General features: G+C 43.5%; 1 protein-coding gene across 1 annotated transcript in view; it reads right to left on the bottom strand.

The window, feature by feature from the left end:
* The window catches only part of SH3BP4 (SH3 domain binding protein 4), a 242,813-nt gene that overhangs the window by 99,476 nt on the left and 130,395 nt on the right, over window positions 1–12,942 (bottom strand). The window contains 1 exon segment of the mRNA XM_030209195.1: window positions 1,908–4,261. Coding sequence (XP_030065055.1) covers window positions 1,908–4,261 — 2,354 coding nt within the window.

A 12,942-nucleotide genomic window follows, 5' to 3' on the forward strand; every position in this document is an offset into this window, starting at 1 on the left:
CCACCTTTGCCTCTGCTCCTTGCTCCTTCCTCACTGTTTTAGATGCCATCCGCACCGGGAGTCGTTGCCTCTTTGCACACCACGAGCTCCGTGTTTTGCCGGGACTTATTGGTCTCATTTTGGGGGGAAACAAGCTGGTTATTTTTCGCTGATTCTATTGGGTGCCTCGGAGTAGCGAGACCGCGCGCCCTCACTCCTCCATAGCCCAACCGGAAGTCTCGGCAGATGATGTTTAATGTGAGCAAGTGCAAAGTGATGCATGTGGGAAAGAGGAACCTGAATTATAGCTACGTGATGCAAGGTTCCAAATTAGGAGTCACCAACCAGGAAAAGGATCTAGGAGTCATCGTTGATGATACTTTGCAACTCTCTGCTCAGTGTGCTGTGGAAGCAAAGAAAGCAAATAGAATGTTAGGTATTATTAGGAAAGGAATGGAAAATAAAAACAAGGATATTATAATGCCTTTGTATCGCTCCATGGTGAGACCGCACCTCGAATACTGTGTGCAATTCTGGTCACTGTATCTCAAAAAAGATACGGTGAAATAAGAAAAGGTACAGAGAAGGGCGACAAAAATGATAAAGGGGATGGAACAACTTCCCGGATGGAACAACTTCCCTATGAGGAAAGGCTGAAACGTCTAGGAGCAAAGAGTAGCTTGGAGAAAAGACAGCTGAGGGGAGATATGATAGAGGTATATAAAATAATGAGTGGAGTGGAACAGGTAGACATGAATCGCTTGTTTACTCTTTCCAAAAATACTACGACTAGAGGGCACACAATGAAGCTACAAAGTAGTAAATTTAAAATGAACTGGAGAAAATATTTCTTCACTCAAAGTGTAATTAAACTCAAATTCGTTGCCAGAGAATGTGGTAAAAGCAGCTAGCTTAGCGGGGTTTAAAAAGGTTTGGCTAGCTTCCTAAAAGAAAAGTCCATCAGCCATTAACAACATGAACTTGGGAAAATCCACTGTTTATTTCTGGGATAAGCAGCATAATATGTATTCTTCTATCTTGGGATCTTGCCAGGTACTTGTAACCTGGATTGGCCACTGTTGGAAACAGGATACTGGGCTTCATGGACCTTCGGTCTGTCCCAGTATGGTAACACTTATGTACCTTACTCTGCCCCCCCCTACCAAAAAAAAGAACCCATGGCATACTCACCTTACTCTGCCCCCCCCCCCCCCCCACGTAACATTCATCTATATCGGCCCCTTCCCACCCTCCCCATGGCACACATCTTGCTCTGCCCCCCTTCCACCCTCCCCATGGCACACTCAGCTTTCTCTGTCTGCCTCCCCTCCCCTTAGCACACTTGGTTTGCTCTTCCCTCCTCCCACCCTCCCCATAGCACACAGCCAGCATCAGCAGCTCTCTCCCCCTCCCTCACAGAGATTGCATGGCTGGAGGAGGAGGAAGTGAACTGCTACACATCAGGTCACTTCCTCCTCCTCTGCTGGCCTAGGAGGATGAGACCGGATAAGCAGGGTTCACTTACTCCTCCTACCATGCAATGTTTGCGGGGGAGGGGTAGAGAGCAGCTGATGTTGGCAGCTTCGCGGAATACTGCACAGGGAGTGCAGAATTCTGCATGTTCTGCGAGGATGGGAAATTCTGCACAAATTCTGCACTATACAATTGCGCAGAATTCCCCCAAGTATATATACCGATAGTTTCTGGTTACCATCCTCACTTATACTCTCTTTCTGCCCCTCAACTATATGAAAAATGCCATGGTGGTTAGACAAATTTTCATTATTTTTATAAGCTTTTAAAATCTATGCATAGAAAAAAATAACTCAGTTTGAAAACTGACCCCTAAATTTCAACGGATAGTGATTTAAAATTTGAGACTGTATTGCTTTCTAGCAATGAAGGGACAGTTCAATGCGTGTACTCACCATCATTAACTCCTTCTGAAAATATTTGCGATTCATATTCTCCAAGTTATTACAGTCTTCCTTTAACTTCTCCAGCACAGAAGCCACTCGCTCAGGCTCGCTATCCAGCTGTGACCGACAAAAGAAAGTAAGTGGCAAGTTCACATAGCCTAGAGCATCAGCAAATGACCTCCAACTGCAAATGTTCTCCATTAGCAAGGTCCTTACTGAAGCATAGATGTAAGTCAGAAACTTGCACGGCCTCAAGATCTGCTCTAGAAGAGTGCCTGTAGCGAGACCTGGCCCAGAAAAAAAGCTTGGCTTGTTTTTCCCCATGATCAGCACATTTTTATTGTGCACGAGGCCTATTTTACCTTGATAGTATCCAATGTACCATTCCTTGGTCCACAGCTGACCTTTCAGTTTAATCTTCTCTTCGCTCAGTAGTGCAATGGCATCCCCCTTTTTATACTCCAGCAAGTAATAGTTCTTAGTTTGTCGTACAACTGTCTTCAAAAGCTTCCCATACTTGAGGTTTGCAACAGGACGATCCTGAAAGGTTGGGTATTTGCAGGTGATGGCTAGAGGAGACAGAATGATCTTTCCCACTTCATTCTTTTTAAGGAACCTTCTGTGACCAAGGTTCTTGAGGCCAGATTTTGAAGGGGGCTGTGGGGTCTGCACACAAAACTGAGTTAAGACATCTTCATCATCATCCTTAACTTGTATCCTCAGTGTAAAATCTGAAAGCATGTTGGGGGTGTGACAGTTTATGTGAAAGATAAGGCAACTGACCTTACCCAGCTTCACCTGGAATCCACGCACTATTTTGGTTTGTTCACTTGCTCTGACCTCACAGTTAATCATGTTGGAATACATATAAATCTTTAGATCCTGTGGTTTAGCCAACACAAACTGGTGCTTACCCCACAGTTGTAAAGCTACTGGTGCTGACCCATGAACCTGCCATGCAACTTCATTAACAAGCAAGGTCTTTGGTGCACAATCATGTCCAAAGACCGTCACCACAGTTTTAAAAGAAGGATGGATATGTTTTGGGCCATAAACCCCCACGGTGAAATTTTTGCTGATGTAATCCCACACAGTTGAAGGATACACTAAATTCTGTGCTTGTGCTACCGCTGCCAAATACATGCAAGGCCCCAGGTTATCAAGCTGAGTTTGTACTGTATCTCCATAACAGTAAGTCTTTGGCACTGGGGAATAGGGGCCTTCTATCATATCACTTCGTAGACATATAATCCCCACACTGCTCTTACTTAGGGTATCATTTTTTACTTCTGCTGATACTTTCATCTCCAAGGTAATTAAACTCTTTACTTCCATATTGGTCAGCCTAATCTCTAGCATTGGGCTAATGGTGATAGATCTGTCACTGTTGAGTTCCAGAGGAGGGTCCAAAACAGCTTTCATTGAGATTTGCTGCACTTCCCCATGTGACACATGTCCTTCTGGTATATGAATGCTGATGTTGGTATCTGGGAGATGGATAGTTCCTCCCGAACTGTCCAGTTTGCACACAATGTTAGTCTCTACAGGTTGTGTTTGGCCCCAGCCAGGATTCTGTCCGAGCAAATTCAAGTCATGGCAAGATCTAGTTAGTTTCCTGTGGTTCAGCCATGCAGTTCTGAAGTCTTCTCTGCTCTGGAATTGGTCAGGGGTGGGAGATTTCAACCCAGAGGAAAACCCAAATGAAATTGAGTTCACTGATTTTGCTTGAAGAACTGAAAGCTCAGAAAGGCTGTAGGAACGTTTGTTTCTAAAAAATGGATTGTCTTGTTTGATGGTTTGCTCATACTTCAGCTTGGAACATGAAAGGTCCTCATAAAGGTTGCTGTTTATCTTGTTGTTAGCAGAACTAAGCTCTGTGTATAAGGGAGCTAATGGGTCAAATAAATCTACTGGAGTTGTAAGGATGTACTCAATATTATGCGAAGGTATGGCTGGTAGATTACTACTGAGAAAAGGATTTGTCTGTATTCCATTAAAAAATGGATTATTATGGTATGTTTTGGCAGAGTTTTTCTTTACATCTGCCCAGTCCTCAAGAAAATCCAACTCTTTGACAAAGTTGTCTGGACTATCAACCAAGTTGTCTATCATGCCACTGTCACTCAGGGAAGAGTATATACAATCCAGAGGTTGAACATAGGCAGATGGTATGTAACCCATCTCAGTGGTGTTATGTGCATACCACCAGTCCCCTCCAGATGAGTCTAGAACATAGAGATAATCCCCTTTGGAGAATTTTAAAGTGGTAAAATTTGTTGGGCAATAGTCTTTGATGGCTACAACTTCTTTCACATTTGCAAGGGTTGTGCGATTGTCTATTAGTAAGGCACTGGGTGAAGGCACTGCAAAGCAAACAAAAAGCCTCTGTTAAATAAGGTATACAATTTTCAAGCATAGTTATTTCAGTTATTAAGAACAGTGAAACAACTCGTTGCTACAAAGAACCTAGAGAAGTTACAAAAATCATTCATGAAAGGAAAATTGTGAACAGAGGCAAAAAAATAAAAAATAGGTCTCTAGTAGTTTGAATTATTAGCAATTTGTGGAAATGATATTAAAATCTCATAATCTGAAGGAGATGGATGGGATCAGCAGTCAGATAGTGTGCTAAAATTTCCATATTTTGGAGATCTAAATTCTAATCTAAGCTTGGACCCAGAATATAAACTTTGGAGTCATTATCAAGATTCTTGCTTTGTGCACAATGTAACAAAAATAAAGGGTAATATTACACACACATAAAACAGATAGCATAAGAACTCATTAACAGACACCACTAAACTTGTCCATGTATACTAATGCTTTTCCTACATACACATACAACAAAAATCCTTCAGTCTCTGGTACACAAAAATAGTATAACACATATCCAAACCAGGACAAAAGCTACCAAAGCAAAAAATTCTTCCTATCAGGAAGGCGCCGTAATTTAATGCTTTAACCCGAGTCCCTGAAGAAAGGATTTTGAAACCCGCGGTGTCGGGCGTTTTCAGGGGAAGGCAGCTGGACGTTTTCTATATCTTCATTACGACTCAGCAAGCCTGGGTGCATGTGGATTATAAGATAAGTGCAATTATCAGCATTGGTTAATGTTATTTGTTGGTTTCGTGAAACTGGTGAAATGAGTTATAAAGTTATATGAACACTAGCACACGATATATATAAAAAGAGTTACCCAATGAATGAAGTGCTTAACCACCAGGCAGCTATAATTATTGAATGCCAGAATGAGTGGTAACATCTGAGGGTATACAAAATAAAATAAAGATTTAATAATATACAACAAAAGAACGTCATTTAATATCACTTTGATAGAGCCAATGCTAAATTTTGAATTTTTTGCTTTGGTAGCTTTTGTCCTGGTTTGGATATTTGTTTCCTACATACACAGCAAAAAAGTGAGCAAGTATCTAAGGACAGACATTATCCATAATTAATCATTTAACTCACAAATTCAAAGTATGAAAAATATTGAACTGTATTTAATTTTATTTCAATGATTTATATACCATTTTATTACTAATTAATACTAATATCTATAGTGCTACTAGACATAAGCAGCACTGTACACAAACACATGAGAAAGTTCATGCGCAACAGACCTTACAGTCTATCTAAAACAGACAGGAAAAATAAGAAATTATCAGGCTGATATTCAGAGCGATTTAAGCAGGCTGGAGAGGCCCTGGCCCACTTAAATTGCCTGTCCTTGCCTAACTGCAGATATTCAGCAGCACTAAAAAAAATAGTGGGCAGTCGGGGCAGGACAGGGGGCGCTGGGGAGGAGCCAGGTCTTATGCAGGTGCCGGTGATATTCAGCTGACACCCGCATAAGCTTAAGCAGGTGAATTCACGACAGTTCAAAAGCTGTCCTAAATTAACCCACTTAAGCATATGCGGGCCCCGGTCATGGATCAGCATATGCCGAATATCGGGCCGGTCCTGGACCCGCATAAGTTATGTTAATTGTTTTTAAATTGAAACCTCCCCAGTCCCTGACACGTCGAATACCTTCCTTCTCCCAACCCGCAACCACAAGCCCCTAGCAAATATCACCCTTTCCCAACCCAACCCCTCCGTAGTTCATGTAGGCCCCCCTCCGTGCTTAATCCCTGGTGGTCGCTGGGAACAGGAGCAGAGCCCCCTCACTCCTGCTCCTTAATGGCACCTTTGCAAAATGGATGCCGTGAATTCTCATGGCAGCTCGTAGTACCGGACTACGGAGGGAGTTGGGGTGGGGACGGGTGACACTTGTGGCTGCAGGTTGGGAGGGGGAGAGGGAGGGATGCAACACATCAGGGGCTAAGGGGGGGCTTCAATTAAAAAAGAAAAAACAAAACCTTTTATGCAGGTCCCAGCCCGATATTCAGCCAGCACCTGCAAAACTCTTATGCGGTCCCGGATTGAATATCGTCTGGGCCCGCATAAGTTCCACTGCCCAGCCTGCCCACATATAGCCCCCATTATTCAGTGCTGGTGCTGACCATCGCTGTCTGAATATCGGGGGTGGGTGGGGTGTGTTTCATTTATTATGGGAATGCTTAAAACAACATGGGTGTTGAACAGGTGAGAAAGGAGTTAAAAGTAACCTCAAAAAGTTGGGCATTTAGCCTGGATTTGAATAGAGCCAGAGATGAAACCATTATGTCCAAAACAGGGTACAACAAAAGCAACAATATACAACCAGAACAATTAAAATAATTAAAAATAACAGTAAACAGGAGGACTATGCCCAGACCAAGATAATTTTATTTAAAATATTTTTAAAATTAACTAACTCGTACCTGCCAATTCCCTCTTGCATGTTGATATTAAACTATATGCAAAAATTATAGGAATTCATTTACAGGACATACTACCTCAGCTAATAGCCCCTCATCAGGTGGGATTTCTTAAAGGGAGGAATGAGGTGTCGAACATTCGAGCCCTGTTGGGCACCCTGAAGGCAATACGCAGATGCAATCTGGATGCAGTCCTCATTAGCTTTGATACTGAAAAGGCTTTCGACACTGTATCTTGGTCCTAACCTGTGGGTGGTCCTTCAACGGCCCTATTCTAGACATGCTATTGACCCTTTACGCAGATCCCTGGGCCTGAGATTTAGTAATTGGAGTTCTGTATGACCCCTTTTCAGTGCAGTGCAGTGCAGCGCCTGTCAGGGGAGCCCCCTTGTCGCCTCTTGTGTTTGTTTTATGTATAGAGCCTTAAGCTCCTACAGGATCCGCAAGTGCATGGAATTCTTATGGGTAATTCTCAGTTTAATTTAGCTTTATTTGCTGATGATATCCTTACAGTGTTAACGCAGCCGACATTATCCTTTCCTAGAGCTCTGGACATTTTACAAATCTATGGCTCCTTTTGGGGATGTGGAATATGCAGATAAATCTGAGGACTTTAGTCTTCGGGAGGGCTTAGCAGCAGAGCGGCTGGGTAATTTTCCCTTACACTGGGTTCCGGCCACTCTAAGATATTTAGGTCTAACAATCCCCAATAACCCTTCCCATGTGTACTTCTCTAATATTCCTCCTTTGTTACAAATTTCTAAAACAACTGTCTGCATGTTGGACCTCTTTGCCTCTGTCTTTATGAGGGAGGATACATTTAATTAAAATGGTATTGCAACCAAAATGGCTATACCCTCTTCAGCACTTACCTATTATTCTGAAACCAGCTGATTTGCATTGTTGGAATACTATATTTGAGGGGGGGGGGGGGGGGGTGTGGGGAAGAAACATACCAATATTTCCTCTCCTGCAGCTACATTATAGAGGGTGGAATGGGCCTTACACGATAGCTTTGCCACCTCCAACCACATCAGAGACTGGATATATGGAACATCTGAGATTTGTAATTATGCCCTTGAAAGTTTGATTCATGCAGATTTCTCTTTGGGCTTCCTCCTTCACATTCCTAAAGCATAACAAGGGCATCTACTATTGAAGCCCTAGAGATGGGCAAGGACCAAACTCCGCAAGAGATTTCAATTACATGCTCATTGCTCCAGATACCTCCCTATTCTTGGGGATGCGGATTTTTCCACCAGGCTTGCAGCAAGCGTGTTACAAGAACTGGGTCAGACATGGGGTCACCTTGATTCAACATATAGTAGAGGAGGATAAGCCATGTATACTCTCGTTTGAGGAGCTCCAGCAAACATACAATCTCCATGCTAGTGATTGGTTAGCATATCATCAGTTGAATCATTATGTTCATTCACTTGTTCTGACCTGTAGGACTGACTTTAACGACCATCATTCATCAAAAATGGATTCCTCAGACAGCGGTACAGAAAGGACTGGTGAGGCCCTTTTCTCAGAGTTTGAATAAGCCTCTTGGGATGATGGCTCTATCGGCAATACTGGATAAATGAAATCAAGATTTTGGCCAGAATTCCATGGACGATTTTCTGGTCAGTTTGAAAGATAGACCACGACTGGCACAGAATATTCACCTTCAGGGGCTGCATTACAAATTCCTCATGCACATCTACATACATCCACCCTGAGCTAAAAAGATGGGTCTCCCCTCCTCTGGAACCTGTCTTAAGTGTAGCGCAGTAGGTGCGACATATAAACATTGAATTTTGGATTGCCCTCCAATCCGTTGGTACTCGTGTTCCTTGTGGCTCCATCTGAGCTGTATGTGTGATTGTTCTTGGGATGCCACACCATCTCGCTGTCTTGTGGACTATATGAAAAATGTGGTTGAGGGCACATAGATTACAACTTGTTCCTTCGTAAAGCTATGCTAATTGCAAAGCTTTGCCTCTTGTTACAATGGATCCAGTCTATACCACCAATGATCACACAGTGGCAGAATCAGATGCATGAACTTTTACTAATGGAGAGACCATACTGTGGAAACTAGAGGACTTGGCGACTGATATTTTTGTTAGGAAAGTAAACAAAAACAAGAGAAGCAGGAAGCCTATATGGTTCTCCAAACAAGTAGCTGAAAAAATAAGAGCAAAAGAGGCTTTGTTCAAGAAATACAAAAGAACGCAATGAGCGGATCATGGAAAAGATTATTGGATTAAACTCAAAGAAGTGAAGAAGGAAATACGGCTAGCGAAAGCACGAGCGGAAGAAAAAATGGCTAAAGATTTCAAGAGAGGTGACAAGACCTTTTTCAGATATATTGGAGAAAGGAGAAGAGATAGGAATGGAATTGTGAGACTGAAAGATAATGAGAATGGCTATGTGGAGAGTGATGAAGATAAAGCGAACGTGCTAAATGGTGACGGAACCCACGAGGGAGAGAGCAACGCTGGATCTTGAGCTCACAAATGGGGATAGTGTATCAAATGTCTGAGTGGGTGCCCACCTGGGCGGCAGTGACCATCAAACGGTGTGGTTCGATATGACAGCTGAAGTGGAGGGCAGCCACTCAAACCCTCAAAGTCTTAGATTTCAAGCGTGCTGATTTTAGTAAAATGGGGAAAGAGCTGATGGGCTGGGAGAACGAACAAGAAGTGGAAGGATAGTGGTCCAGGCTGAAAGAAGCTATAAATAGAGCCACAAGCATTTATGTAAGGAGAGTAAATAAAAGCAAGAGAAAAAGGAAACCGATATGGTTCTCCAAGCAAGCGGCCGAGAAAATAAAGGCTAAAGAGTTGGCGTTCCTGAAATACACCAAAACTCAAGAAGCCAAACACGGAGAGGAATACCGGAGGAAACTGAAAGAAGCTAAGAGAGAGATACGTCTGGCGAAAGCGCAAGCGGAAGAAAAAATGGCTAGAAATGTAAGGAGGGGTGAAAAAAAAAGGAGTGGAGGAATGGCCTAGTGGTTAGGGTGGTGGACTTTGGTCCTGGGGAACTGAGGAACTGAGTTCGATTCCCACTTCAGGCACAGGCAGCTCCTTGTGACTCTGGGCAAGTCACTTAACCCTCCATTGCCCCATGTAAGCCGCATTGAGCCTGCCATGAGTTGGAAAGTGCGGGGTACAAATGTAATTAAAAAAATAAATTCTTCAGGTATATTAGTGAAAGGAGGAAGACAAATAAGGGAATTGTGAGACTGAAAGATGCTGCGAACCGCTATGTAAATAATGATGAAGAAAAAGCAAATTTGCTAAATAGATACTTTGTTTTGTATTCACAGAAGAAAAATCCTGGAGAAGGACCGCGATGGACTGGCAAAAGTGCAATGAAAATGGAGTAGATATAGCACCGTTCAAGAAGAGAATGTGTATAAACAACTTGAAAAGCTAAAGGTGGACAAAGCCGTGGGACCGGACAGGATCCACCCCAGGATATTAAAGGAGCTCAGAGAGGTTCTGGCAGGTCCTCTTAAAGATTTGTTTAATAAATCATTGGAAACGGGAGAGGTTCTGTGGGATTGGAGAACAGCGGATGTGGTCCTTCTTCACGAAAAGTGGTGAAAGGGAAGAAGCTGGAAACTACAGGCCGGTAAGCCTCACTTCGATTATTGGAAAAGTAATGGAAGCGATGCTGAAGGAAAGGATAGTGAATTTCCTGGAAGCCAATAAGTTGCAAGATCCGAGACAACATGGTTTTAACCAAAAGGAAATTGTGCCAAACGAATCTCATTGAATTCTTTGACTGGGTGACTGGAGAATTAAATCAGGGATGTGATACAGACATAATCTACCTAGATTTCAGCAAGGCTTTTGACACGGTTTCCCACAGGAGGCTCTTGAACAAACTGGACGGGCTGAAGATAGGACCCGAAGTGGTGAACTGGATTAGGAACTGGTTGACGGACAGACGCCAGAGGGTGGTGGTAAATGGAATTCACTTGGAGGAGGGAAAGGTGAGTAGTGGAGTGCCTCAGGGATCTGTGCTGGGACCGATTCTGTTTCAATATATTTGTGAGTGACATTGCTGAAGGGTTAGAAGGTAAAGTTTGCCTTTTTGCGGATGATACTAAGATTTGTAACGAGTGGGACACCAGGGAGGGAGTGGAAAACATGAAGAAGGATCTGCGGAAGCTAGAAGAATGGTCTAAGGTTTGGCAATTAAAATTCAATGCGAAGAAATGCAAAGTGATGCACTTAGGGAGTAGAAATCCATGGGAGAAGTATGTGTTAGGCGGTGAGAGTCTGATAGGTACCGACGGGGAGAGGGATCTTGGGGTGATAGTATCTGAGGGTCTGAAGGCGACGAAACAGTGTGACAAGGCGGTGGCCAAAAGTAGAAGGTTGCTAGGTTATATAGAGAGGGGTGTGACCAGCAGAAGAAAAGAGGTTTTAATGCCCCTGTATAAGTCGTTGGTGAGGCCCCACCTGGAGTATTGTGTTCAGTTCTGGAGGCCATATCTTGCTAAGGATGTAAAAAGAATTGAAGCGGTGCAAAGAAAAGCTACGAGAATGGTATGGGATTTGCGTTACAAGACGTATGAGAAGAGACTTGCTGACCTGAACATGTATACCCTGGAGGAAAGGAGAAACAGGGGTGATATGATACAGAAGTTCAAATATCTGAAAGGTATTAATCCGCAAATGAACCTTTTCTGGAGATGGGAAGGCGGTAGAACTAGAGGGCATGATACGAGATTGAAGGGGGGGCAGACTCAAGAAAAATGTAAGGAAGTATTTTTTTCACGGAGAGAGTGGTGGATGCTTGGAATGCTCTCCCGCGGGAGGTGGTGGAGAGGAAAACAGTAACGGAATTCAAACATGCGTGGGATAAACATAAAGGAATCCTGTTCCGAGGAAATGGATCCTCAGAAGCTTAGCTGAGAATAGGTGGCAGAGCCGGTGGTGGGAGGCGGGGCTGGTGGTTGGGAGGCGAGGATATTGCTGGGCAGACTTATACGGTCTGTGCCTGAAAATGACAGATACAAATCAAGGTAAGGTATACACAAAAAGTAGCACATATGAGTTTATCTTGTTGGGCAGACTGGATGGACCGTGCAGGTCTTTTTCTGCCGTCATCTACTGTTACTATGTTACTATATTGTTTCTCTTCGGTGTTCACGGAGGAAAATCCTGGAGGACTGCGGTCGCGGCTGCCGAGGGAACGTCTGGGAAATGAGTGGATACTGTGCCGTTTACGGAAGAAAGAGTTTATAAACAGCTTGAGAATCTGAAGGTGGACAAAGCTATGGGGCCGGATGGGATACATCCCAGGATACTGAGGGAGCTCAGAAAGGTCCTGGTGGGACCTCTTAAAGATTTATTAATACATCTTTAGAGACGGGAGAGGTTCTGCGGGATTGGAGATGGGCAGATGTGGTCCGTCTTCGCAAAAGTGGAGAAAGGGAAGAAGTGGGAAACTACAGACCGATAAGACTCACATCGGTGGTAGGAAAAATATGGAGTCACTGCTGAAAGAAAGGATAGTTAACTTTCTAGAAGCCAACGAGTTACAGGACCCGAGGCAACATGGCTTTACCAAAGGAAAATCCTGCCAAACAAATCTTATTGACTTCTTTGAATGGGTGACCAAAGAACTGGATGAAGGATGTGCGCTAGATGTAATCTACTTGGACTTCAGCAAAGCCTTTGATACAGTCCCTCACGGAAGACTCGTGAATAGGCTGAAAGGGTTGAACTTAGGACCAAAAGTGGTGAACTGGATAAGAAACTGGTTGACCGACAGGTGGCAGAGGGTGGTGGTAAATGGAATCCACTCGGAGGAAAGGAAAGTGAGCAGTGGAGTTCCTCAGGGGTCGATGCTGGGGCCCATTAAGTACATAAGTACATAAGTAGTGCCATACTGGGAAAGACCAAAGGTCCATCTAGCCAGCATCCTGTCACCGACAGTGGCCAATCCAGGTCAAGGGCACCTGGCACGCTCCCAAACGTAAAAACATTCCAGACAAGTTATACCTAAAAATGCGGAATTTTTCCAAGTCCATTTAATAGCGGTCTATGGACTTGTCCTTTAGGAATCTATCTACCCCTTTTTAAACTCCGTCAAGCTAACCGCCCGTACCACGTTCTCCGGCAATGAATTCCAGAGTCTAATTACACGTTGGGTGAAGAAAAATTTTCTCCGATTCGTTTTAAATTTACCACACTGTAGCTTCAACTCATGCCCTCTAGTCCTAGTATTTTTGG

This window comes from Microcaecilia unicolor, chromosome 7 (genome assembly GCF_901765095.1).
Source record: "Microcaecilia unicolor chromosome 7, aMicUni1.1, whole genome shotgun sequence".
Lineage (NCBI taxonomy): Eukaryota > Metazoa > Chordata > Amphibia > Gymnophiona > Siphonopidae > Microcaecilia > Microcaecilia unicolor.